This window comes from Sus scrofa, chromosome 8 (genome assembly GCF_054392235.1).
Source record: "Sus scrofa isolate SSC_HxYL_T2T_F1_AM1 chromosome 8, Sscrofa_HxYL_maternal_Yorkshire_Landrace_v2.0, whole genome shotgun sequence".
Lineage (NCBI taxonomy): Eukaryota > Metazoa > Chordata > Mammalia > Artiodactyla > Suidae > Sus > Sus scrofa.
The window spans coordinates 1,502,725-1,525,463 of record NC_139390.1 but is presented as its reverse complement, the minus strand read 5'-3'; the positions used below and the strand labels follow the sequence as shown (position 1 = coordinate 1,525,463).

Sequence of the window (22,739 nt, the reverse complement as noted above, 5' to 3'; positions counted from 1 at the left end):
GAAAGGAAGTCAAGGAGGGACGGAGGCATAAAAACCGCAAGACACACAGAAATAACCAGCAAAGGGGCAGCTGTTGCATTAAATGTAAATGAAGCGTTTCAAGCCAAAGGCAGAGGCTGATGGACGGGACAAGGACGCACAGATGACCCCACCGAGAGCCTGGAAGGCGAAGTTTAGATTCAAAGACACGAGGAGGCTGAACTTACAAAGATGAAAAATACCTAACGTTCACACAGGACCCAGGACGGCCGGAGCAGCTGCAGTAACACCACAGACCACAGGCTCTGAGGGAAGAAACAGCAGCAGGGGAACCTTCCCTAGTGATAAAGGGACAATCTATCTGGGAGACAAAACAATACACGGACACATTCGCTAACGCTGTCCCCAAATCCGCGAATCAAGCAATGGCAGATGCGAAGGAGGAGCGGGTCATCCCCGAAGTTCTACATGAAGCCGACACGCCCCTTCCCAGACGTGGAAAATCAGGGTGGAGAGGACCCGGAAGACCTATCGAGCAATTTGAGCCCACTTTCGCGGAGGGGACAGTCCACCCAAGAAGAGCAGGACACACGACGTGCAAGAGCACGGACAGGACAGACGGTGTGTTAGGCCATAAAACGAGTCTCGGGGAGCTCGAAGCTTCATATTCGACAACCTAGAAAAAGAACAAACCAAACTCAAAGAATATAGAAAGAAATAATGGAGATCCCAAGAGAAATTAGTGAAATAGAAGAGAAAAACAGAAAGGTAACAAAAGCAAAAACTGGGTTATTTACAAAAATTGATAAACCCATAGGCAGACTGATTTAGGGGATGAAAAAGGAGTAAACAGGAGTTCCCGTCGTGGCGCAGTGGGTAATGAACCCGACTGGCACCCATGAGGACTCGGGTGGATCCCGGGCCTCGCTCAGCGGGTTACGGATCCGGCGTTGCCGTGAGCTGTGGTGGAGGTCGCAGACGCGGCCCAGATCCCACGTTGCTGTGGCGCAGGCCAGCAGCTACAGCTCCAACTGGACCCCTAGCCTGGGAGCCTCCAAATGCCTCAGTGTGGCCCTAAAAAGACAAAAAAAAAAAAAAAAAAAAAAAAGAGTAAACAAAATTACCCAAATCAGGAACTGACATCATTAGAGACTGCGCAAGAGACCATAATAAACCACCTTATGCATCTAATTAGACAACTTACATGAAACAGATAAAATCCTAAAAAGACACAAATTATCAAACCTAACTCAAGAAGAAAGGAAATCTGAAGAGATTTGTAACACGTAAACAAAATGCGAATTAGTAATTACAAATTTTCTAACAAAAGAGATCGGGCCCACGGGATTTCACTGGTGAATTCTATTAAATATTGAAGAAATCTCAATCTTAGACAAATTCCCTCCGACAACAAAGGCAGAACGAACACTTCCTACCTCATTCTGTGAGGCCAGTATCGCCCTGACACCAAAGCCAGACGAAGACATCACAAGGACAGACAGCTACAGACCAGCATCTTTGGTGAACACAGATGCAAAACTCCTTAACAGAGTATTAGCAGATCAAACAGCACGCAAAACAAACCATACGCCAAGACCACATGGGATTTACCCCAAGCACACAAAGTTGGGTTAATATCCAAAAATCACTTGCTAAGATACACTGCAGTTCAGAACAAAGGATGCAAACCACAGGGACAGCGCAAAAGACGCAGCAAAGGCATCTGAAAACCCAGCTCATGTTCTCGACAAAACTCTCAAGGAGCAAAATGGAATTTCCTCAACTTGACAAAGGACAGCTACGAAAAACCTATAGCCAGCATCCAACTTACTGGCCAAGGACTGAATGCTCTCCCCTAAGCCTGGGAGCAGGTAAAGATGTCCGTTAAGCAAATACTGTGCTGGAGCTTCTCGCTCAACGAGGCAAGAGTAAGAAACAAAAAGAATCCAATGATCTTCCACAAAGGAAGATCACTGTACAACTATAAAGGTAACAAAATTCACCGAGTAATTAAAAAAAAAAGGAGAGGTACAACTGTTTATTCACAGACACCACGATGGTGCATGTAGGAAATCCAGGTCATAAACCCAAACCACCAAACCTCACCTGCTCTAGAACAAACACCAAGTCCATCAGCAAAGCTGCAAATTTCAAGACCAACGCATAAGAATCAACTGCACTTCTTTTCTCCTTTCCATAGTCGTACCTGCTGCGTACGCAAGTTCCTGGGCCAGGGGCCGAATCGGAGCTGCAGCTGCTGGCCTGTGCCGCAGCCAGGGCAACACCAGATCTGAGCTGCGTCTGTGACCTACACTGCAGCTCAAGGCAACGCTGGGTTCTTAACGCACCGAGTGAGGCCAGGGATCGAACGTGCGTCCTCACAGAGACAACACTGGGTCCTTAACCCGCTGAGCCGCAATGAGAACGCTGAGCTTTGGCTTTTCAAAAACCAACATAAAAAGAATCTAGTAAGACACCACCTCAGACCAAAAAAAAAATCTGCAGATCATGTGCTTGGATAAGGACTGGAACCAACTCGAAAGAACGCAAGAGCAAGACAGAAGCCCAGCATGAACGGCAGCGGAAGTGCTCGCAGAGATCAGAGAGCAGAGGTGGAAGAGGACGCTCCACTCACGGGCTGGGCCCAAACGGCACAGGGCCTCGCGTCACTCAGAGGCTTCATGAAACTGTGCGGCTTTATGGGAAGGATTCCCAAGCTCGGCTTTGCCCGTCAAAACGAAACGACAACCAAAACCTCCCAGGGCTTCCATTCCTCATCTATCAGCGGCAAGAGGCCAGAACTGGGACACCACTGTCCCCTCGGGGCTGGGGACACCATCATCTGGGCTCCAGCAAAGCCACGGCGGGCGCCCCAGCCCAGGGGCAGGGCCGACCGTGCGAGACATGCCTCCGTTCCTCCGGAACAGGTCACCACGGGAAGGCAGGAGGCACGCGCACACAAGAGTCTGCCTGGAGGGGACTCCACGGGAAAGGAAACCGGGCCGAGTCCCGGGGCTGGTGCTGGCGCTGGCGCTGGCGCAGGAGAGGCTGCGGACGCGCACGCCGCGTGGCCGGCCGGTCGGGCGGCTCCGCGGAGCAGGGGCAGGACGGCGTGGGTGTTTGTGCAAGCCTTTCGCACAGGACAGGGGAGGGAGACCTGGGCTTGCACACTTCAGCCCTGCAAGGACACCCAGGAAGAACCAGCTGTACTGGAACTGGGGAGTGGGCAGACGGGGAAGGGGTGGGAGAAAGACCTTCTATTTACTGCGACTCACACAGCCTATTACCAGGTTTAATCAGCCTTGACCGTCGTCTCTTATTCCTTTAATTTAAAAACTGCTTGAGCCTCTATTATAAAACTGAGGCTCTAAGAGGAGAGTCTGGTGAGGTCCCCTCACCTCTGGTTAACAGACAAACAGGTAACTACTAGCGAGAAAAAGCTCCCTCACAAAACTGACCTTTTCCGAAATTTTAACATTCCATTTAGTTATTCTTATATTTTTCTTTGCTTTTTAGGGCCACACCCGCAGCATAAGGAGCTTCCCAGGCTAGGGGTCCAATTGGAGCTGTAGCCGCCAGCCTACACCACGGCCACAGCAACGCCAGATCCGAGCCGTGCCTGCGACCTACACCACAGCTCACGGCACCACTGGATCCTTAACCCACTGAGCGAGGCCAGGGATCGAACCCGAAACCTCATGGTTCCTAGTCAGATTTGTTTCTGCTGTGCCCCGACGGGAGCTCCGTTCCGCTCGTCTGTTTCGCTATAAAGTCCCCCTTCCTTCTACACGGACCAAAGCCCCCAGGACGCCTACATGCCTGGAGCTGCTCCCTGGTGCTGCCAGAGCAGGGACATGGACGGGACCCCAGCGGAGATGGAAGTGAGGCTGCAGCCACGCCTGCTTCCTGCGCAGGTCCGCCCCAAACCTGCCAGCTCTACCCGAGCGGCCCCCAAATCCTGGAACGCTGCAGCCACTGACGCTCGCTATGAGAGAGAGGCCCCGGGGCAGAGAAGCCGAAGGAATGAAACTGTACCTGCTGAGTTGGGTAAGACGGGGGTGGACTGTCCACTTTACTTTCCTCTTTCCTGGGGCTCCCGCTACCCAGAGCGGCGGCGTCCTTGGGGGCCCCCGGTGGCTCCCCGCCACTCTCGCCGTCCGCCTCCTCGTCGTCGGCATCTGAAGAGCTGCTACTGGTGCTGCTTACCTGCGGGGACTTTAAAAGCAGCCTTCTGTAACTTCCGATTTTGAAACAGCAGGCACAGAACACTGAGACGGAGGTGCCCCTTCGTGCCACTCATTGTCGCCGCCGAGCTGCCCCGCCCGTACCTCGTCCTTCAGGGCCAGGTTCTCGCCGCCGCCGTTCAATTCACTGTGGATCCCGTTCATGTTGGCCACCACCTCGGCATCGTCGTAGTTACTCAGCGGGTAAATATCAGCGAATTTGGCGGACAGCGGGGCCACATCCTCATCGTCACTACAGCTGGGACAAGCAGAGGCAGCCACCGTGAGGCCACGTGCCCTCGAGGACAGTGAGCGCGGGGCCCACGAAGCAGACTCTGCTCCCCTTTCCAAGAGGCTTACGGGGAGCCCCCCCCCCCCACGTCTCAGCCCCTCCTAGGAACCCCAACGCAAGAGAAGATGCCCGGAAGACAATCACTCGTGCGACCTGGAAGGATGGGAAACAAAACCCCGAAAGGAAAAATACCGAGAAACCCACATGTCATCCGCCTACTCGCTATTACGCTTGCCCTCAACCGGCAGGGTCCCGGTTCACAACCGTTCCCTCTGCTGCTTCTAGGCAGGCACCTTCTGCGATTGGAACTGGTGGGCTATCAGGAGTTCGCCTTGGGGCTCGGCAGTAAAAAACCCAACTAGAATCAGTGAGGACGTGGGTCTGACCCCTGGCCTCGCTCAGTGGGTTAAGGATCCGGCGGTGCCGTGCGCTGTGGTGCAGGCCACAGACGTGGCTCAGATCTGGTGTCGCCGTGGCTATGGTGTAGGCCGGCAGCTCCAGCTCCTATTCAACCCCTAGCCTGAGAACTTCCATATTCCATGGGTATGGCCCTAAAAAGTGAAATAAATAAATAAAAATTTAAAGACAGTAAAATTTAGGAAAAGAATTAAAAAAAAAATAAAGACACCTTAGGTCTTTGGTGCCTGTGTATGACCACCAAAATTTCAGAGATAGCCAGCTGAACAAAACACTTGTGTGACAAAACACTAAGATTTTTCACTACGAGGCCAGCTCTGGTCAAGTCCAGTCAAAACCTTAACATCAGCTTTAACAAGACGTCTAAGTGATGGACAAATGGAATAGCTACTCAAAAAAGAGAGAAGTAAAAAGCCCACGAATCCCACGTGAAATGTATGATCTTTAGGTACACGTGACAAGCTGGCACAGAGCTCCTGGCTCAGTACAGACAGTTTGAGGTGTGACCCAAAGTGGACCCCCATGGGTCCAACCTGAACCCCTTCCAGGTACCGGTGGTATTTCCACCGCCGCGGCTCGAAGGAGCCGAGGCACAGGAGCAGCCGAACCCAGAGGGCACCGCTCAGTGACTAGGACCCCACGACCCCGCCTCACACTGGAGGGTCCTGGGGTCCCGCGTGCCCAGAGCAGCCGTGGGAAGTCCCGGCTCCACGCTGCTGCAGCGGGGACACCAGAGGGGCGAAGGCTCTAGCTGAGGGCATGCCTTCCCCTCCGGCGGGTCCCTGTCCTGGGAAGAGGGGCGGCTACCAGCGGCCCGGGCCCCGCACGCCTCCCCTCACAGACCCGAGAGCGTGGAGCTTCTGAGGCTACAGAGCAGCCTGCGTTCGGTGACGAGGGTCAGGGAGCTGGGACCCACCGCTTAGAAGGACAGAGCCTCAAGCGCGAGCGGAGCCGCCGAGAGAAAGCGCAGACAGAGGCGGCGAGCAGTCCGAGAACCGAGGAGCAGCCAGGGTCGCACACCCACCCTCACGCCACGGGGGCAGCCCGGGTCGCAGACCCACAGCCCAGGCTGTGGGAGCAGAGGGTCGCAGACCTACGCTCTCTTAGATAACCTGCACGCGGTGCAGCCCGTCCAGAAGGCGGAGCTTCAAACCGTGACAGGGCCCTGCTCCTGCTGGAGGCTGGGGACAGCACCTGGCCCTGCACTCACACAGGCGGGGACAGGGGAAACCGCTTCTCAGTCGCTTCTAAAGTGAGGGTCTGAGTTCTTGGCAAGACTCGGAGCAAGCAAGAGCGGGGCCAACGACGACGCACACGAGCCCGGGCCGCCCGCCCGCAGCTCGGGGGGGGAGTGTGCGAGGCCAGCGCTGAGGAGACGCGTCCTTGACGCCAGCAGGTGTCCGCATCCTGTGCTTAGGACTCTGCCTGCTTGACGGCAGGTAATGGACATGCCCGAATTTGGGAGCACCGGCCTCCGGTTTTAAACGCTGCTGAAAGAGCTGAAAAGCATCCTTCTGCAGGCCCTGCTGCCTCTGTTTCTCGTCACCGGATTACTCGAACTTCTGAAAGCTTATCACGAAGTCGCGACTTACAAAGCCGGTGCAGAGCTGTTGTCCGTGAGGAGGAGCCTGGGGTGCTGCTGAATCGTCACAGGGGAGCTGGAGCCTGACCCCGAGCTCGCCGACGACACGCTAGGGGGGCGCATCTCAGGGAGACAGTCGGGAGCAGAGTCCACCTGGAGGGGCAGCTGGTGGATGTGGAGGTCGCCAGCGACGGGGGGGTCCACGATCCCGCAGGTGAGGATGTGGGAGAGGCTGCAGTCATCACAAGCACATCTGACGGGGTTAAGCACAGTTACCGGAGAGGCGGCCGCGGTCAGCCCGCGCTCTGGGGGGCCCCGAGGCCGCGGCGCGCACCCGGCTCACCTCCTCCTGTAGTTGCAGTTGGGGCAGTCGGGCAGGCTCAGGCGCGACGACAGCACGTGCCTCATGGTGTCCGTGAAGCTGTTCTCACCCGTGACGGCTTTCTTGTTCGTTAACTGGAGGAATTTGCCAAACAACAGGTTAATTTTGCAGGACCTGCCCCCCGTTACGGGGCTTGTACGTGTCAGTGACTACGGTAGCGTTTCATGTTCATTCAGAAACCAATGACCGAGGTGCCCTAAAGTGGCCCGGGGCCAGCAGAGCGGGGAGCAGAGAGAGGCCCTGACAAAGACTGGGCACCGGTGACCCCTAACCAGCTTTCCCACCAGCAAACACACTGTAACGCCCTCTGCAGCCGACGGCCAGCATTTACCCTGAATGTGCGCTGGCTCCTAGCAGGTACCAGGAGCATGGAGGCCATTACTGCCCCCGAGGAGCTGAGCTCCCGGAATTGGACACAGGCGGGACCCAGGACTGAGGGGAACTTGCAAGTTCCCGAGGCAACGTCGGGAACCCCTCCGGGGACGGCTGGGCATCTGGGCCAGTGGGGAGCACTGAGCAAGGGGTGGCTGCTCCCGGGCTGAGCAGGAGGGCCTCGGGCAGCGGCCGCCCAGCACGGCAGGCCTGTGCACACAGAGCCACAGCACCCAGGGCCCACCAGCAGGTGGGGGCCATGCGGCTGACGAAGCCTGGATGGTCCGCGCAGGGAGGGCAGCAGCTGCCCGTGGAGAGGGCGGCTGGGAGCCAGGCAACAGCGGCACCTGCCCCCCGGCTGCAGCAGCAGCCTCTGGGTCTCGGGGTAGAGAACTGTGGACGGCTCTGGCCGTGGGGTGGGCGGTGGCCAGACCGAAGCCACACAGGCGCGTGAGCGGAGCGCAGGTGCCCATCTACCTGTGCCCAGACGAGACCGCAGCTCGGGATGGCCTCGGGAGCGCGGCAGCGAGGGGCACAAGCGGGAGGAGAAGCTGGCGTGGCATCACGCGAGGGAAGCAAGTCTCCTCATGAAGGCAAATGCCCGGAGACCAGCGCGCAAGACCCCGGCGAGCTCTGCCAACGGGAGGCTGAGCCGGGGCCGAGGCGGCTCGCTGCAGGCCCGGCCTCCGCGTGGAGCGGACGGGTCCCAGCCCTGTGGCTTCACTGCGCCTCACCCCAGGGGTGACCTGGAGATGGCAGCAGCGCCCGCCTGGGAGCAGCCCGTGGGGACTCGGGGGTGGACGTGGGCTTGGGGGGGTCGCTCCGTAAACCCGGTGCTCCTGAGAACTGGGGGCGGGAGGACCCGAGGAAAACGAGCTGAAAGCCAGCGTCCGAAGAGCAGAACACGCAACTCCCGGAACCGGCCCCGACCCGAAGCCTTACCTGCTCTTGGATGAACCGCCGTTGTCGCAGAAGCTCCCAGTCCTCCGAGAGCAGGCGCTGCTTGGTTTTCATCGCCATCTAGTTGGTGGGGGCGGAAGACAAAACCCTCAGCACCAGCGAGAGCCACCCAGCACGTCTGCTTTTTTCGTTCCTTTTTTTGTCTTTTTAGGGCTGCACCCGCAGTGTGCGGAAGCTCCCAGGCTGGGGGTTGAATCGGAGCGGTAGCTGCCGGCCTACACCACAGCCCCAGCCACAGCGGATCCTTAACCCACTCGGCGAGGCCAGGGACCGAACCCGCGTCCTCATGGATACTAGTCGGGTTTGTTACCGCTGAGCCACGACGGGAAATCCTGCTCAGGACGTTTTCCAAAACGACACACGCAAGAGCCCCGGCCCTCAGAGGCGGCTGCAGGGCGGACCCGCTACCTGGCGCTGTCCTGGCACCTGGCCGGACTCACTCGAGGTCACCACGATACGTGTCTCATGCGAAAGACAGAGGCGCTCACACGACAGAGAGGCACGAAGATGCCCAGGGTGGGCCTGTCACTGCGCGAGGGGCCACCGCGCCGTGGGCACCATGGGAGGCGGGGGCCACGAACAGGCGAAGGGCTGCTGTTTAAGGGCGAGGCGGCCGTGGCGCTGAACTGTGGGGACGTCACAGCACAGGAAGGCACCTGGTGCGACAGCTCCGCACCCGCGGAAACGGGGAAGTAATTCTGGGTCAGACACACTTCGCCGCGACCTAACAGAAACTGGGCGAACCGCGAATGGAGACCGCGCTTGAGGTCCTGCATCGTTTGAAGGAGGAGGCTGTGAAACGACGAATTCCTGAGGCTTATAAGTGTGTTCCCCCTTTCTTTAGGGCATACAGAGGTTCCCAGGCTAGGGGTCCAATCAGAGCTGCAGCCGCTGGCCTCCACCACAGCCACAGCCACGCCAGATCCGAGCCGCGTCTCCAACCTACACCACAGCTCACGGCAGCGCCAGATCCTAACCCGCTGAGCGAGGCCAGGGATCAAGCCTGCATCCTCGCGGATGCCAGTCAGAGTCATCTGCGCTGAGCCATGCTGAGACCTCCTAAATGTATTCTTGCAAATTACTACAAACCTGAGCGTGACCATGAAAGGCAGAAATGGGACATACATCCTCCAAAATATTTGAAGAAAAAAAAGGGAGGGGGCATACATTGACTCTTATGGGTAAGACGGCGCACCAGCAGGGGGCAGCCTTCCAGCTGAATTGTTAAAGCTAATTAAATCCTCACATTAAAAACAAACAAAATACCAATAAACCCTCCCAAATGAAACAAGAGTAACTTAATAAAATAAAACTCAATCACTTAAAATTTTCAATAGTTCAAAAGTACTAGAGAAAAAATCGAAATTGAAATTATAGTCGGTTTAGAAACAAATGACAAGTCCCACGAATCAAATTTTACAAGACGTGTCCGAGATGGAGGAGACGCAGTTTCCCGGCATTTGTGAGAGAGCAAAACAAAGACTGGAAAATACACGTTCAACGTACGCAGCCCCAACCAAACAAAACGAGAATCAATTAATAAGGAGTTAAAGGCAAAAGCTGAAATTACTGGGAAAACAAGGAAGGAAATGGGGTCAAGAAACCCAAAAGCTGGTTCTCTGAACCTCCTCCCGGGCTCAACAAGGGAAGAGAAGGAATCATAAAGACAGCAGGGCCCACAAAGGACAGGGAGGGCCACACCGGGGCCGCCTGACGGCACACGGGAGGAACAGCGCACGCCCGGGCCTCTCACGTCCAAGAGGAGGCCTGCACCGCACATCCCAGAAGCCACGTCGGCACCAAAAGCTGCTGAGATTCCGTGTAACGGAGCGGACTTCTCTGTCAACGCGCAGCTTGGAAGGCACTTGTGGGCACAGCAGGGCCACCAGGCATGGTGCCCTCCTGTCCCCCTTGCCCGCCCTGCGCTCCTGCTCCCTGGCCCCTTGCCCCGCCCCCACCTCCCCTCAGAGGCCCTCTTGCCCCTCCTGCCCCCCTGCTCCTCTGGCCCCCTTACCCGCCCTGCACACCTGCCCCCGACTCCTGCTCCCCTGGCGCCCCCTGCCTTCCACCACGGGAGCAGGTGCTCCTTCTGGAAGGTGTGAGGTTAGAGGCAGGGGAATTCGCCTGCAGCTGTTACTTCGCCCATTTCATCACCTCCCCTTTACCTCAACGATGCGGATAATCTAAGCAGACGCCCATTTGTAGAACTCACATAAGAAGCAGAAAACCAGAACAGGCCAAGAAACAGAAAGGGGACCGAAAAGGCAGTAAGAGGTACAGGCGCCTCGCTCCTCCTCCTGCAAAAGGAATCGGGCCCCTAAGTTTTCTGGTGGATTCTCTCACATCCTTTATGGAACAAAAACGTTGAGCTATTCCTGAAAACTGAGAAACACGGAAAGTTTCCTAAATCATTCTGTGAAATTAGCATGACTTTATACAAAACAAAAAAGACCTCAAAGATGAACGTTCATCAACACCTCAGAGCAACAGGTATCCTAAGGAGAATACTTACAAGGGATTACACAATAATATGATATAATTTAGTAGGTTTAATTCCAGGAATGTAAGACTGTCTCAACATGAGGCAGCCTAATCTAATTCATATAGAAACATAAAAAAAAAAAAAAAAGGAAAAACCACTCAAAGTCAATGCCTATTTCTGTTTTTTACTAAGCTGGGGGGACAGGGCTCTTTGATAAGAAAGTGTCACCAATCTGTATGGTGAGCATCAGACTTCAGGAGACAGCCAAAGCACTCCAGAGACGCCAGGCACTGACCAAGCACGCCCTGCAGCCACACCCCTGCTTATGATGCTTTGAAGGCTTTAGCAAAAGCAGAAACAAATACAATCCAAAGTTCAAATGCTGAAGAGCAAAAGATGAAACTACTATTATTTGTAGAAGATACTGCGGTCTCTTAGAAAATTGAAAGCAATCAATTCCAAACTATTAGAAAGTTAATAGTTCAGTGAGATAACTGCAAAGTGAAACTCAACTTTCCTGTTAAGTACCAGTGATAATTCTTTAAAATTTCTTCTACCATTTAAATGCCACTCATAACAGTCCCTAAAAGCATAAAACACCTGATTATTAACTCGGTAAGAAATGACAAACTATACAACCATAAAACAGGATACAAAAGACAACCTAAAAAAATAAATACATACCATACGTTTGGTTGGGAAGATCCAATATTGGTGCTAATTCTCCCTTTATATTACACAGGTTTGCGGTTTTTAGGAAAAATGTTTTTCTTTTACAAGTTGCTATTTCTATAGCAAATTGTAGAAATGATTTTAAATGAGCTGAATATTGGAAAAGTTCATCATTTCTTTATCTTGTTACAAAGCTCCGTACAGAGTTGTCTGATAAGTAACATCAGTGGGAACTTCCTCCTTGGCCCTCTCTTCACAGCCTCTAGGAGTAATTCTGCAGAGCATCTGGGCACCCGTGAGCCCGTCCATGCGTCAAATCACAAAGGATACACTTGTAAAAGCAAACAAAACAACTGATTCCAAAGCTGTCAACTGTCTCCTCACGTCCATACTTACCTGTGAACACTAGTTATTTCAGCGGTGTTTTAACATTTTGAAATCTTGAATTACTACATAATTTCTAAAATGCTACTTGATTAGAAGAGACTAATATCCATTCCAAAGATTCTAGAATGACTGGTACCCTCTGGATGCAACTAAGATGACTCCTTTCCCTGATCTGCAGTAATGGCATCGTGGTTTCCTAACAGGCGAGTGAGAACAAGAAGGCACCCTCTGGTTGCTTGAGTGAAAAGGGTGGTTTTCCATGGTAAAAAGATAGAAAATGCCCTTTTTTCCCCTGCGGCGGCAGAACGCGTGATGTAAAATTTAACCGTCTGAACCATTTCCGTGGTAGAAAGACATGCACACTGCTGTGCAACCAGTGCCACCGACACGCCGTCTCTCATCCATAAAACGGAAACCCGTCCCCATTAAATAACACCCCGCTGCCCCTTCCCCGGCCCTGGCAATGGCCCTACACGTCCACTTCCAGGAATCTGCCCAAAGCAGCTCACGTCAGCGTAACCACACACTGTGTCCTTCTGCGTGTCCGGCTTATCTCACTCAGAGTCATGTCTCTGCAGTTACTCCGTGTTTTTGGGCCTTTCTCGTAGGTCCTTGATTCGCCTGAGTTAATTCTGCTATGTGGTATTAGATAAGGTCCACGTGCACTTTCTGTATGAGGACATCCAGTTTTCCCAGCAGCATGTGGTGAAAAGACTGCCTTTCCCCCACGGAAGGGTCTTGACACCCTTGTCAAAAAATATCTGACTACGCACGCAAGCGTCTGTTTCTGGGCTCTCCAGTCTATTCCGCTGCTCTACTTCTGTCTCTAGGCCAATACCATACTGTTTTGATCACTGTGGCTTTGTACTGAGTTTTGAAATCAGGACGTGTGAGTCCTCAAGTTTTGTTCTTTCTCTTTTCAAAATTGTTCTGGCTATTCTGGGTTCCATGAGATTCCATAAGAATTTATAGGATGGGTTTTTGTTTCTGCAAAAACCATCATGGGGATTTTGACAGAGATTGCACTGAATCTGCAGGCCACGTTGGGTAAGGCTGACGTTTGAACATGAAGTTGTCCAATCCAGGAATACAGGCTGTGTTTCCATTTCTCTCTCTCCTATTTTCCTTCGGCAACGTTTTGTAGGTCTCATTGTACAAGTCTTCCATCCCCTGGAGTAAATTAATTCCTCAGTAAAATTTTACTCTTTTCTCTTTCTTTTTTTTTTGTCTTTTTGGGGTCGAACCCATGGCATATGGAAGTTCCCAGTCTAGGGGTTGAATTGGAGCTGTTGCCGCTGGCCTAAACCACAGCCACAGCAACACCAGATCCAAGCCTCGTCTGCGACCTACACCACAGCTCACGGCCATGCCAGATCCCCAACCCACTGAGCAAGGCCAGAGAAAGAACCCGCCACCTCATGGTTCCCAGTTGGATTCATTAACCACCGAGCCATGTCGGGAACTCTGTGCATCGATATTCTTGAAGGACACTGGTTTGTAATTTTCTTTTCTTGTAGTGTCTTTGTCTGGCCCCGTGGAATGAGTTGGAAGTATTCCCTCCGCTTCAATTACCCGGAGATGTCTGAGGAGGATGAGTATTCATTCTTTTTAAAACGCCTGTGAGTTCCCTGGCGGCTTAGTGGTTAAGGATCATGGCATGGTCACTGTGGTGGCTCAGGTTGGACCCCCGACCCAGGAAAATCTACCTGCCACGGCCAAGAAACAAAGTTGGCTAGAATTCACCTCTGAAGCCATCAGGTCCTGAGGTTCTCCACCGGGAGATTTTGATGACTGACTCCACCTCCTTCCTAGCTACAGGTGTCTTCAGATTTTCTACTTCTTCGCGATTTATTCGAGCTTGGTTCTGTGTTTCCGGGAATTTGTCCACCTCACCCACCATCTGCTGGGTCCGCAGCCTCTCCTCTCACAATCCTGCTTCCGTAGAACCAGGAGTAACGCTGCCACTTCGTTTCTCATTTCAGCCTCTTCTCTTTTGTCCTTAGTCCACAGGCGAAGAAAGGTTGTTAATTTTATCTTCTTGAAGAAGGAACTTTTGGTTTTATTGGTTCTAATGTTTTTCTATTCTCTTTTTTTGCTTATTTCTGCTCTAACCTTCATTATTTCTTTCCTTCTACAAGTTTATCTTTTTTTCTAGTTCCACAAACTGCAAAGCTAAGTTGTTCATTTGAGATCTTTTTTTTTTTTTTTCCTTTCCTTTTTTAACAGCCGCTCTCGCAGCACATGGAGGGTCCCAGGCTAGGGGTTGAATCGGAGCTGCAGCTGCCAGCCTACAGCACAGCCACAGCCACACCAGATGGGAGCTGCATCTGTGATGAGCTTGCGGCAACACCGCGCTCTTAACACACTGGGCCAAGATGGGAACTCCCGGATCTTACGCTCAATGTTAGTGTTTACAGCTATAAGAACACATGCTTTTGGAGCAGCGGATTCCGCCGCAGCCGTACTTTCAGGTTAAGCCTGCATTTTCCTTTCAGAGGAAACACGCACGACATCGTTTTACACAGAGCTCACGCGTTTATCAGCACCGCAGTGAAAACAGCAGGTATAATAATCCGAAATAAATGCCAACCTCGGGTAACAGAAACATCAAGAAACCATGATCCCCAGAGATGCTGCTGCCACTCAGGGGGTTAAGAACCCAAACGGTGTCTGTGAGGACGCGGGTTCGACCCCTGGCCGCACTCAGCGGGTTAAGGATCTGGTATTGCCACAAGCTGCACCGCAGGTTGCAGACGTGGCTCTGATCCCGCATAGGCCGGCAGCTGCAGCTCCGGTTCAACCCCTAGCCTGGGAACTTCCATATGCCATAGGTGTGGCCATGGAAAGAAAAAAAAAAAAAAAGAAGAAAAATTTTAATTCCCAAAGTATTCTTAGTTTTATAGCAACGTCTCAGTATGCCCCCCCCAGCCCCCGCCCCATCGAAGCGCTGTCCTGGGACACTTATCTGCTCAGACGCAGCTGCCTTAGGGAAGCACGGAGAGCGCGCCTGCCACAGGAAGCATATTCACACCTGCCAGCCCCGCCATGAGCCAAGGGAGTGCACAGGGTCCCCGGAGGGCAGGACAGACCCCGACACGAACCCGACTGGCCTCCCTGGCCGAGGGCCTGGGGGCAGCCCGCACGCCTCCCAGGCCTCCTTCCGCTGCGTGGAGGCACAATCGCCATCTCTGAGAACTGCCGTGCACGACCGAGGCTCCCCTGCGGCCTGTCGCGGGCACAGCGGGCAGTCGCCACCAGCTCGTCTTCACTTCACCCGCCAGTTCTTAGTCACCGCGCTTGCCCGAGATCCTCTAAAGACCACAGGTCACCCACACCATCAGATGCTCACGCCGACAAAACGCCACGGAAAAGCAGGGCAGGCGAGACCCCCCCCTCCAGCAGACGGCGTCCAGCCTGCAGGCTCGGCCGCCAGAGACGGGCGTCCCCAGGGCGGGGAGCCTCCCTGCTCCACTCAAGGACTTGGCAGGCACGCGTCTCCCACTCCCACCACACAACTCCGCAAACCCCCGACCAGCACTCAGCAACCAACACAAAGCTCGACAAGCCCCAGCGCAGCCAGAGGGGCAGGGCCGCACCGGGCTCCCAGTCCAGCCACGTCGAAGACCCTGCCGGCAGTCCCTCCCACACCCTTCCTAAGGGGGGCACCCCCGGAGCAGCGTCTGTCCCCCTGGGGGTCCGGCTCCACTCCCAGGCGGGACGCCCCTCACCAGCCCTCCGCACGGCACAGAGAACGGACAGCGCGGCCCTCACCCCTGGGCTCTGCGGCCGTGCACAGCAGCCTCCCAGGGACGTCTGCTGACGTCCGCCCAGCAGCCTGTCAGGACCCGACGCCCTGACTGGTGCATCAGGACCAGGGAGGGCCCGGACCTGAGGCACAGCTGCCCGCACGGCCGTCCAGACCGGCAGCCAGCCGTGCCTGCAGATGGCTTACTGTCCACGTGTACCCGGCAGGGGCTCAGTGGCCACAGCACGTGTTCGTGGCTCAAGGGCATCCATCCAAACGGTGCCAGTCCGACTCTCCCGCCACCCTCAGCTGCCACACAACTTCCTCCACAGGTGACCCGCCAACCAGCTCGGCGTAGAGCAATTCACAACGCAAGGAACTGGCCGAATCCCCAGCATATGGAGTTCCCAGGCGAGGGACTGCATCTGAGCCACAGCTGCAGCAACACTGGATCTTTAAGCCATTGCCAGGCCGGGGACCGAACCCACACTGCCCCGGAGACAATGCCAGCTCCTGAACCCGCTGCACCACAGCAGAAGCTCCTGATTCTGTTTTTTCTTTGGTCTTTTTTGCCATTTCTTGGGCCGCTCCTGCGGCATATGGAGGTTCCCAGGCTAGGGGTCGAATCGGAGCTGTAGCCGCCGGCCTACGCCAGAGCCACAGCAACGCGGGATCTGAGCCTCGTCTGTGACCTACACCACAGCTCACGGCAACACCAGATCCTTAACCCACCGAGAGAGGCCAGGGATGGAACCTGCAACCTCATGGTTCCTCGTCGGATTCGTTAACCACTGTGCCATGACAGAAACTCCTGATTCTGCTTTTTCACAACTACATTCACACATTCGCGCAACTGACTGAGAATCATAAGACACAAAGGCTCAAATAAACTGAAACCCCATCTCATCCGCTTCCGTCACTTCCCAGGTGGGAAACCCAGGCCGGGGACCCCCAAGGAACGGGGACATGGGGGTGACTCAGCCCTTCGCTCTTGGCCCCTGGTGCCTGTGCGGACGCCTTGAGCCTCCTGAAGAGGGCGCTGCAGCTGGTCCCCGGCACCACCGTCCCCTCCTGGCTCCCCACCCGCTGAGCACAGACTCCTAAGCTCGGCAGGTGCGGGTGCAGGTGGGGGCGGGAGGAGGTGCTCTGCCCTCCGCCCCGAGGGGTCCAGCGGCGGCCGCCTGGAGGCTGGAGGCTTCGCTCCCTGACCCCGCCCCGGCATCAGGCAAACTGAAGTCAGGGGGAGCCACTTGGGAACAGCCCTGCCCCCGCAGCGGTCTAAGCCGAGGCGTCACTGGTCAGCGACAAGCCACAGCCGGAGAATAAGTCTCTGGCTGCAAAAACAGACATGGATTAGGGACACGCTGCTCTGAAGAAAACGCAAGACAACCGCGGTCCCCCCCCAACGGGGGCCACCTGCCCAAGCCCAGCTCAGCAGCCCCGGGCCCTGCCCCGTTACCACGCTGCACCCCGAGGGTAAAGCCGGCCTCACACAGCAGGACACGTAAGAGAGGGTCCCGGGTTCTGCCGAGAGGCCGCTTACAGTGACCCTTCGCAACTGCAGAGGGAGAACTGCCACACACGACACGGAGCGACAGTGACACGGGGTCCTGGGAGGCTGAGGGCACGGCAGTCCCTCCTTCCCTCTCTCAAGTGGCCACAGCCTGTGCCCGAGGCACCGACAACCCCAGGCAAGCTGGACAGCGCACGTGTGAAGCCAGAGCAGGTCCCGTGTCGAGTCTCAGAGGCAGAACGCCAGGCTCTGGCTCTGTGGCTACCACTCCCCACACCCTGGTACCTCAAGGAAGGCCTACCTTGAGCGCCTCCCTGCCCGATCCTGCGGGGGTTTTAGTGCAGGCAGGCCTGGGCGGCCAGCCGGACGCCGTGGAAGCCCTGCTCTGTGTCACCTGACAGGCTCGGGCTGGCCAGCTGTCATCCCCTCACTCGGCCAGAAGCGCCCTGCCTGCTCCACCCTCCTCTGTCCCTGGCGACCCCTGCCTGACACAGCCGTCTGTGCTCCCTTTCCAGAAGACTAGGGATGGAAGGAGGGCTGGCTCTGAAGGTGCCAAGTGCCACGTGTCCCCAGGCTCTGAACGGCAAGTGTTCAGGAAGCAGTGCCTCAGATGACAAGGCCCAGCAGCTCCCTGAAGCCCCGGCAGGTGGCACTGCGCCGGGCAGCAGCCTGTGCAGGTGACCCGGCCAGCAGTGACCCCACAGGGCGGCTGGGTGTCCCCCCTGGAGAACCGGCAGCTGGGTGCCCTCCTGGCCCCCCGCGGCAGGGCCCACCCACCTGCTCGTCCACGTAGGCGTCGATCCTCTTCTGGCACTCCAGCCACTCCTCGGCCACCCCACGCAGCTCCTCCTCGGAGCGCTGGAACCGCTGCAGCAGGGTGCTGTACGTGTCCTCGTTGCACGTGTCGTGCGTCGTGGTCCCCAGCCTGCGGGAAAAGGCCCAGAGGTTTGCTTCCGTCCACCACCTCCCCTCCACTGTCGCACACCAGGGGAGGCGCTGGGAGGCGCCTAAGTGCACATCAGGCGCCCAGAGCAGAATCTGACTTAAAGAAGCAGCTCAAGGAAGCGACAGCTCCTATGGGGAAGACGAATGGTCAGCAACGCTGTTCTCAAAAGACTAAGCCTAGAGATTCAGTTCACCAGATGTGGGGCCGTAAATTATTTTTTCTATTAAGATACACTCATCCAGAGAAAACAAAACAACTGATGAGAAATTTGGACCCAATTTTCAAAAAAGCAGAACAGGAAATTCAATTCAACAAAGACTATAATTATAGTGTTCTCTAGTCTACACTATGTTTTGTTAAGAAAGATGGGAAGACGGCAAATGAGAAAATAAACAAAAAGGTACACAGCCAGATAAACACCTGCAGTCCTGACAAGGGCACCGTGGGAGAGGAGCGGGGAGGGGTGCCCGTCGCCTCCAGAAACCATGCGTTTGTCTTTGGTCTAGATAGGTCAACATCTGAACCAAAATCATGGCAATAAGAGAACTTCAAACTCAAAGACAACATCTATAATGACTCGAGAGCACAAAGGCGGCGGCAGGCCTGACCCTGCTGGGCGCACAGCACAGAGGCTGCCTGCCCACGGGGGTCTTACTGCAGACGTCAGGCCGCACCGCCTGGCTCACGCCCACGCCCACACCCACACCCACGCACTCCCAGCCGCGTTCTGAACCCCAAACACGCCCCCCGCCCCGGGGAAAGACAGGTCTACAGAGGCCTGCTGAAGAATGGCCCGGTGGGCAGAGACCCTGGGAGAACCCCGGCGACAGCACCCAACTGCTGACAGCGCCTGCCTCTCTGCACAAGGGCCTCTGTCTCCAGCATTTTACCGCAACGACCTCTAATACTCTTACAGCAAAAAGAGAAACATGACTTAAGCAGGAGAACCCTTCAGAGGGTGCAGACACCGCCTCTCCACCTGCGTGACCCTGTGTAAAGATGCACGGCTCCTAAGCAGACAAGACACTTGCTGAAGCTGCCTACGTTGTGTCACCTGTGAACTCGCATCCAAGAGGGAGCAGGCAGAAACCAATGTCACTGAAAAGCTGCTCTGGAGCCCAGGACAGAAAAGACACTGACCCGCCCGGCCCTGAAAGACAACTCCTAAGGCTGTTTCTGCCCCCAGGAAACTAAACCCCTCAAGCCCCAGAATCCAGGGTCTTCTGGGCTCCGGCAGCACGCAGGCACCCCGGGTGCGAGCACAGCCTTTCAATCCTCTCGCTCGAGCGCTGCGCAGCCGCCACAGGGTGGTGGGTTTTCTCCCCACTCCCTGCTGGTCAGACTTCTTTCCTCTGGTCGTGCAAACCCTGCTTCCATGTGGTGCCATCTGGCCCCTTCGGCACCTGCAGGAAACCTCGGGGCAGGGCGGGGCACTAAAGGATGACCAGCGCCGCCCAGACTGTGCTTCTTCCACCTGCCGGAGGCGAGAAGGCCCAGTTCAGTGCTGAGGCCCCTGCCAGAGCCAATGCAGAGCGCTTGGGGCTCTTCTAGGGGAGGGGGTACCCAGAGCACCACCTGGAGGCCCTGGCACTTGGGGCTCCCAGGCGGGGGCGGGGATTACCCAGTGAGGAAACAGGGAGCGGCCAGATTTGTCCTCAGGGCGAACAGCATCAATGGTTCAGCCAACAGGTTATCATCTAATATTCACTCTGCAAGCACACGGCAGCCGCGCCCAACAGGTGGTAACATCTATGACTGAAATGAGGTGTGGAAGAGCGATCCGGTCCCGGCTCGGTGGAAACGAATCTGACTCGCATCCATGAGGACGCAGGTTCCACCCTTGGCCTTGCTCAGTGGGTTAAGGATCTGGCGTTGCCGTGAGCTGTGGTGGACGGGCAGCTGCAGCCGCCATTCGGCCCTCAGCCTGGGAACCTCCATAAGCCTTGGGTGTGGCCCCAAAATGAAAACAAATAAACAAATAGGGTGTATGAAAAACAATAAGGAAAACGAGATAAAATCAGTTTGGGTGAGTTTATTTACAAGCCCAATTAAAATTTTCCATAACGATTAAAAGACATTTAAAATAAAGACCAAATTGGGCAACCGACACTAAGGCCACCATGGCAAAGAGTGGGGCTGAGAGAGCTGCTGGATCCATCGCCCACTGCCAGGCAGCACAGATGGAGGCCTCCTGGCAGACTGCGGGGCGTGTGCACTGCCGGCCCCAGACCCTGGCATCGCAATGGGACAATCAAGGCAGGGTCCTTAACAGGTAAATTTACAAGGAAGGGGGTGGGGTGCAGATGAGACTCTCAAAGGGCAGGGAGTTCCCACAGTGGCGAGGCAGAAACGAATCTGCCTGGGAAGCATGAGGTTGCGGGTTCGATCCCCGGCCTCGCTCCGTGGGTTGAGGACCTGGCATTGCCGTGACCTGTGGTGTAGGTCGCAGACGAGGCTCAGATCCTGAGTTGCTGTGGCGTAGGCGGCTACAGCTCTGTTTTGACTCCTAGCCTGGAACCTCCATGTGCTGCGAGTGTGGCCCTAAAAAGACCAAAACCAACGAACCAAACACCGGGCAAGACTGTGGAGGAGCACACGAGTGACACGAGAGCAAAGGAGGGAAGAGCCGAGCTGCTGAGCCGCCCCCGGACGACCGCGCCGGCCAGCGCCTGAGCCTGGCGGGGCGGGGGGGACCTGTGGCTGGGGCCGCGCTGGGTGGCAGCTGAGGGACGTCTGCCTGCTCTCAATCCATGAAGCGATACACTTATTTTCTAGAGTTTCTGTATCTGTGGTTTACTTTTTCTTCTTTTTATGGCTGCACCTGCAGCCCATGGAGGTTCCCAGGTGGAGGCGGAGCTGCCGGCCCACACCACAGCCACAGCAACGCTGGATCCTTAACCCACTGAGCGAGGCCAGAGACTGAACCTGCACCCCCATGGACACCATGTCGCGTTCTTAACCTGCTGAGCCACCATGGGAGCTCCCGAAGTTTACTTCATAATAAAGTTAAACAAAACACAGGTCCAAAGTGTGACTATGAAAACACCACTACGGCTCTTGTGTTCCACAGACGCAGTCCTCGCTCGAGGGGCAGCGCTAACACACACGCTGTCGCAAAACGTTTCCGAGGTGTCAAGTGGGCATCTGTAAGGTAGAAGCTCCAATCTGAATCCTTCTTGGGTCCAACCAGGTGTCCCCTGAGGAGGTGGAAGGCACCTGTCCTCCTGGCGCCCCAGACCCCAGGGGATGCTCCCCTTGCCCCTCCCCCAGCTCGACGCGGAGGGAACGTGTCTGAGACACGACAGGGCGTCTGGTCCCTCCCCCAGTGGCCAGCAGCTCTGCACACCCAGGGGCCCCAGCAGGGACCGCCCCTCGGCCACCAAGTGCTCAGGTCACCCATCGGTCGCCCAGCTGGTCCTCGTGAACGAGGACACTGTGTCGCTGGGCCTTAGCAGCAGTGACATTGGGCTTGTTATTTGACAGTTCAACCGTATTTCTCTGCGGTTTTGAGCTTCTCCGGGAGCACCGTCTGGCCCCGAACCCTGCAGCTGCTGGGCGGGTGCAGCCCAGGGTCAAAGCACCGTCACACGCAGGCTGGCCCGAGTACCTGATCTGTGACACCAGTGCCGGCAGGCTGTTCTGGAGGAGCGGCTCCGAAAAGACCAGATCTTCAAAGAGGTGCTTATTGTGCAGCTCCCAGGTCACCTGGAACTTTTTCAAGTGTTCGTTTTCCTGGTTAACGAGATGAACAGAAGCGGGCTCAGTGCCAGACGGACAAACTCCCAGAAGGTCTCTCCCCACCCCCGAACCACGGCCCTCTGTCCAGACCCAGAACCTCCGCTTGCGAGGGGCTGTTCGTCCCCGCGTGTCCAGAGCAAAGCTGGACGTGTGTCTCTGAGCACTGGACCTGCGGCCTGGCCAAGCCCGCCTTGAAATGGCACCACGAGGCCCACAGGGGAGGGGACAGCGAGGAGACACCAGGCGCATGTCCGACACTCAGGCCTTGGACACAGAGCCAAAGCCCCAACGTTCCACACACCGGCACACAAGCCCTCCGAGGCTGACGGCCCACATTTCTGGGCCCGTCCTGCACGTCTCCCTTCTGACGACACGCTAAGCCCGCCGGCCCGCATGCAGGGGCAGGTCTTTCCTTCCCGGCAAACGGCGGCGACCTCAACGGTTGCTTTTAAACGCAGGGAAGGTCCTGGCCACCGCAGGGACCCCGGAGAGGCGCCTGCCTGCCTCCACACGAGGCGATGGCCTGCACAGCCCATCCCTCTGCCGTGCAGAGAGCTCACACCCAACAGCTCCGGCTGCACCGTCACGCACGGGAGCGCCCCCCGCCCGCCCCCCGCTGAGGTGCCCGGCACCACCCGGGCGGCGGCTGACGACAGTGCCCTGGTCCCCCAGAACCGGGTGACCTGTGGCCACTGTGTCCAGTGGGTCTGTTGCTCTTTTCTCTTCAGCCCAGCCGAGCTGAGAAGCTGACAGAGACGTCAGGACCTGCGCTAAGTGGGAAGGCCCCGGTGTCTGCCACCTGGTGATCTGGCGCCTTCTGTCTGTTTTCCCACAACACGACGCGCCCTCCCAGACCCGCGCTTCATTGCTCTCATTTCAGGCCCAGCTCCGAGGAGCCGTTACAGCAAGAAAGCTGGCAGGGGGAGCGGGGCGGAGGACCAGGGCCTGGGAGCCGAAGACCTGGGCCCAAGGCGGGGAAGAGGCCTGGTTCCAAGCGTTTTAGTTTAGGAATGTGCTTGCCACGAGGACGCGGCCACAGACGAAGCGTG

At 56.1% G+C, this 22,739-nt stretch overlaps 1 protein-coding gene across 7 annotated transcripts in view; it reads right to left on the bottom strand.

The window, feature by feature from the left end:
- FAM193A (family with sequence similarity 193 member A) overlaps positions 1 to 22,739 on the bottom strand; it is a 136,354-nt gene that overhangs the window by 33,546 nt on the left and 80,069 nt on the right. For 6 of the 7 annotated variants that reach the window (XM_021100934.2, XM_084971280.1, XM_084971282.1 and 3 more), the window contains 7 exons: positions 21,560 to 21,684; positions 17,784 to 17,931; positions 8,190 to 8,267; positions 6,837 to 6,949; positions 6,504 to 6,746; positions 4,308 to 4,461; positions 4,015 to 4,194 (listed from right to left, as the gene is read on the bottom strand). In XM_021100934.2, coding sequence (XP_020956593.2) covers positions 4,015 to 4,194; positions 4,308 to 4,461; positions 6,504 to 6,746; positions 6,837 to 6,949; positions 8,190 to 8,267; positions 17,784 to 17,931; positions 21,560 to 21,684 — 1,041 coding nt within the window. The remainder of the gene's footprint in view (positions 1 to 4,014; positions 4,195 to 4,307; positions 4,462 to 6,503; positions 6,747 to 6,836; positions 6,950 to 8,189; positions 8,268 to 17,783; positions 17,932 to 21,559; positions 21,685 to 22,739) is intronic. The other variant, XM_084971281.1, reaches the window with a different exon arrangement.